Source organism: Ciona intestinalis, unplaced genomic scaffold (assembly GCF_000224145.3).
Source record: "Ciona intestinalis unplaced genomic scaffold, KH HT000719.1, whole genome shotgun sequence".
NCBI classification, from domain to species: domain Eukaryota; kingdom Metazoa; phylum Chordata; class Ascidiacea; order Phlebobranchia; family Cionidae; genus Ciona; species Ciona intestinalis.
In genome coordinates, this window is record NW_004191040.1 from 1 (window position 1) to 4,958 (window position 4,958).

The window sequence follows — 4,958 nt, forward strand, 5'->3', positions numbered from 1 at the left end:
TGAAAGATTTGCTTTTAATTTAGTAATTTATACCACAGGGGGTTTTCAACTATAAGATATTGATATAATAAAAAGATAATATTTTGAAAATATATTCGAAATTTGGTCATTTGCACTTGGTGATAATTTACGAGAAGTGGCTTGCGCCAAAAACAGAGTAGTAATACCCAATTTGTAGCAAAAATAAAAACTTTATTAATAGTTATTGTTAATTTTCTGTTATTACAAGCTCATATACATTTGTAGGATACAATATTTATCCATTGATGTTCGAACAATACCCATTGTCGTTCACACAATACCAATTGTTATGCAATAATATAATGTATAGGTAACATGTTAAAAACTATGGCAGTAGGGCAAGAAAAAGAATGTTTAGATTTAATTTTCAAAGCGTACAGTATTCTTTCGTGTTATTTACGTATATTCCTAATTATAAATACACTTAATAATCAAAATTAACAATGATTTTAAACTGTCCCATCTTATCCTGTGTTTTCAAATTTGTAAAATTTTACTTGTTGTGCGGACCGCTAAATAACTCCTCGTGTGTTTTATTATATTTTATTAAATTGTTGTCAATTAATAAAAGAATGATAGTACTAGTTCGTGGTATTACCCAAAAATCGTCATCTATTTTAATTTTGGAAATATTTGGCAATATGTGCCTAAGTGTCCCATCTTCTCCCCATTGTAATATAGGTAATTGAATAGTTATGACAGAACTCCCACGTTTTGGGTATTTACCTGTTTTCGAGATCCTACAAGTTAAAAATGCTATTATGATGCAAATAACTAAAGGTTGAATCGCTGTTATGTCACATTTGATTGACAGGTTAAACAGTGAATGATGCAATGAACTCACATGTGAATTCCTAATATTTTGTAACAAACATTTTGCTTGGTTAAGGAAAGCGTTACAAATATAAAGCAGCGCTACTTCTGGCACATATTTAGGTTGTTTTCGTTAAAAAGGTAAAGTATATTTGTTTTACACGCAACCGTGAAGAACGCACCGTGTGTATTAATGTAATGCATAACTAGATACGTTATATATGTGTGTATTCCAGCCTTACCGTTGTGTTGTAACTTAAACCGAGCCAAATACGAGCCCAACTATGTGATCCGAATACGATGGTTTGTTGACAATAGTTATAAACCACGTCGTACATCGCTTTATCCACAATATCCACCAATCGACCGCCATTGTCAATGCAGTACTTCGATGCTGTGGTAAGGTTCATGGGTGTTCTATTTGCAGCATCAGGAAACCAAAGGATCAGATTCTGATAACCCGTTCCGTTACCTGTAAGAAAAATGAATTTATATTTTATATAATATAATAAATTGAAGCAAAATGAGATTGTTATTATCATTCGTGACCATGCGATAGTTTTACATTCGTACCTATATACGAGAACCAATCCACAGTTATCGGCATCCTATCCCACCCTGTAGCTTGATCAACTCGCTCTATTTCAACTATAAAGCTGAGTTTCTTAATTTCAAGAATGGTCACGTTGAACTTGTGGGGCAAAGATGGGTTGCTCGGTCTTGCTGTTGCGTGAACGTAATCAGGAACTTTGGGCAAGCACATCATGTAGATCACCTCTGCTATTGATTTAGCTTTCGTGGAAAACGAAGATACTTCATAACTCCCCCCGTTGGTCAGCGTCCGATCTGTTGTTAAATTTCAATAATAAATATTAATTTACAACTTTAACGTAAACAACTTACGTGAATCAACTACGCTCATAACCTCTACAAGCAACACAAGCCAAATGCACTTCATAATGACCAATAGTAATCGAAATAACTCCTACAGTAATCTGCATTATATTACAATATAGTTAATTGAAACAACTTAAGCTGGATTTACACTAGACGCGTTTGACGGTAGCGGTGCGGTTTTTGACCTCGCGGAAAGCGGCAGGGGCATTCACACCAGTCGGCGTCAGGCCGTGACGACGTGATTTTCTCGGTTGAAGCGGACGACAGATTTAACTTTTCCGTCAGCCGCAGCAGTATCTGGGTGGTTTGCCAGGTGCAGAACCTTGTTTTTTGTGGGGTATTTGGCTTGTTATGATTAGTTTTTAGTAGTTTTGTTCACATATTAATTGGTTCATGATTAATTACTGTAAATCAACATATTTACGACACAGAGACACTCAATCTGTCCAGCACATTGACCCAGATTTCTGCGGGTGTGAAGCACCCTGCCGTTTCGAATGTCGCGCGGAAAATCCGCGAACGATCGCGACCGCCCGCACCGCTAGCCGCAACCGTCAACCGCGTCTGGTGTGCAGAGTCCCAAGGGCTATTAAACGTAATTGAATAACAGACTGATGATGCTAGACACTGGCGTAAAACACGGGTATGCAAGGTATGTCTGCATACCCTGTTAAACTCACATAAAATAACGTGATTTATACTTTTGGGGAAGTTTATTCAACATATCTAATAAACTACACGCGGTTTTCGGATAGAAAATGCAGTTTCGCAATCTACGCATTTATCGTTGCTTTCGTTACGTTTGGCGTAAAACACGGGTATGCAACATATACGGCCCTGGATTTTGAGCGGCTTGCAGAATGTTTCGGGTCTTATATGATAATATGGCCCGCGGTCTATAGGCGCCTAACTTTTGAAAACTCAGGGTACTCCTTAATAAATATTCAATACTAACTACGACTTAGGTATAATGGCCTTTATTGAGGTTTCATACAATCGGCAAATATTTGTTATTTAGCAATAATCTCGATTGGCAAACTTTGCGAAACGTTTTTATATTTTCTTAGCATAAAATCTAAACACAAGCCGTCCGTGTGACGTCCGAAACGCGTGGCGGCAGTACTGTTTGATCGGCGGACGCGATAAAGATTGTGAGACCTTAGAAGTGCGGCCGGCGATGAACGCATTTTCAGTTAGATGTGTGTTGCAACTGATGGAAATTTCTATAGATTATTTCGAATGTAATAAAATTAAAGACAAAATTATTTTTTTCCTATGAGCTAGCTTTGCTGCTGTCAGTGAGTTTTTAAAATCGAGGCGTTGCTTTACGCGTGTACGAAGTATTTTTTGCAAACTATCTATTCTATACTTTAATGCGCTTACGTGAAAAGGCAAATATCGAACCTGCTTTCAAGCAGCTGTAGGCTAAATAATCAAGGGGACAACCGTTATTTTGATGCAAATAGTCGACGTGTGAATTGCTATTATGTCGCAATTAATTGCCAGGTCAAATATTAACTATACAATAGGTGTTTTCCCTAACATTCGATCGGATGTTTTCCACCATGCGCGTCATGCTTCCGTTTAATTAAATGGAAAATGTTCATATAAACCAGAGGTAACGCGTTGCTGCCATATACGATGTAATATAAGGTGTCTACGTACATGTAGGAATTTTCCATGTAAACAAACAACACACGCATGTTGTTATCAGGCGTTTAATTGGAACTGCAGCAAAATATGTTTGATTATTTAGCTTGAAATAAAACGATCGTATATTAGCTGTATTCAGCTGGTGCAATATTGCAAAAGCAACGTAATTGCTGCAACAATAAACAAATTGTTGGCAACCCAAAAATATGACATAAACTGGAACGCCGAATGCGTGTGTATGTTAAAATCTAGTATTTTTACTCTCATTCGTTAAAAATGTACTTATAATATCAGTTACTTAAACCTTATATTTGGTTCGTATAAAATTTACTGCTTACAATAAAGCAAGCCATCCTTGAATCACTTATTTATCTTCGCATGATGGGGAACTCGGCAAGTTATTACACGGTTTTCGATGCGTATATGCGCGACTTACAAAAGTTAACAAAAACGAAACCTCACACATTAGTATACATTACAAGAAATATCTGCATTTTCTTTCCTTGTTGTCTAATTTTTTATACACAATACGTATGCTACTTTTTTAACTTTGGGTAGTTAGGGTTAAATGTTGCTTTAGAAATACGGTGAAGCCAAACCGATTATCATACAGTAACTACTTTCGATACAAATAAACCTCTGCAACTGCTCTAACCACAGTATCCAACCAACTGAAATAACTGAACGACTCCAATACATTTAACGCGACTCGAATGACAAAGCTTCTTACCCTGTTGTTCTGCTTAACAGCGCTATTTGTATTTTTCCATTTCACCAGTCATGCTTCCTTTTATTAAATGGGAAATTAAACCTGACGTAAATGATGCTGTTACCTGCACGTCAATGTTTACACAGTGTGCATTTAATGCAAACGTTTCGGTGCGTTTAAATAAAGGAATGAATATCGCTGGCAAATTAATATATGAATCTCCCTATTTATATAACTTTGTGGGTGATTATATATTTTCCCATTATTCCTGCGTGGTTGACAGTTTGGACAGGCCAGCGCCCTACAAACATACGTGGAAATTTAGTAACATATGTTAACCAAATTGAACTATGCATGTATTATATGTATAGCTCAGTGGTTAACAAAAGTTGGACTCCGCTGTACGTTTTGACAAAATATGATCTATAGGTGCAATACTTGACGAACAGCAACAATGAGCTGAAATACAATGATAGTGAGAATATTACGGTTGATATTGTTGCCAATAAAATGATAACACAATAAAATAAGTCTGTGTATTTATACGATATTTATGTTTGTATTATGCGTGTAGTGTTGTCGTCACCTAGCGGTTGGTTTATAGCGGCTACCTCGACAGTCTTGTGACGTCACATAAGGTGTTTGTTTGATCACAGTGCTCACGTGCGCCGTTAGCGGATGGAAAAACATCAGGCAACACAAAAAATGCTTCCAAGGACATTTTCAACGTTGATTAGCCCTCCCCACTTTTGGTTGATTGGCTCGTAGTCCTCGCTTACAAAACACTCGCCTTCCAATGCGTGGCAGTTACACTACGTGGATGGTTGGTTGAAGTTGGTTCAGCAACTAATGTGGATTGTATTTC

The 4,958-nt window shown here is 37.0% G+C and overlaps 1 protein-coding gene across 1 annotated transcript; it reads right to left on the reverse strand.

Moving 5' to 3' along the window:
- Positions 1 to 1,034: 1,034 nt before the first annotated feature.
- Positions 1,035 to 1,844, reverse strand: LOC108950737. The gene is made up of 3 exons (XM_018816760.2): positions 1,738 to 1,844; positions 1,408 to 1,680; positions 1,035 to 1,306 (listed from the first exon to the last, which is right to left on the reverse strand). Exons 1-3 carry the CDS (start codon positions 1,790 to 1,792, stop codon positions 1,050 to 1,052), a joined length of 585 nt encoding a protein of 194 aa, XP_018672305.2. The 5' UTR covers positions 1,793 to 1,844; the 3' UTR covers positions 1,035 to 1,049.
- Between the last annotated feature and the right edge of the window lie 3,114 nt (positions 1,845 to 4,958).

Coding starts and splice junctions, on each gene's coding strand:
- LOC108950737 (XM_018816760.2), bottom strand. CDS start 1,792: ATGAAGTGCATTTGGCTTGTGTTGCTTGTAGAGGTTATGAGCGTAGTT. Junction 1,681..1,737: donor TATGAGCGTAGTTGATTCAC/GTAAGTTGTTTA, acceptor ATTTAACAACAG/ATCGGACGCTGACCAACGGG. Junction 1,307..1,407: donor GGATTGGTTCTCGTATATAG/GTACGAATGTAA, acceptor TTTTTCTTACAG/GTAACGGAACGGGTTATCAG.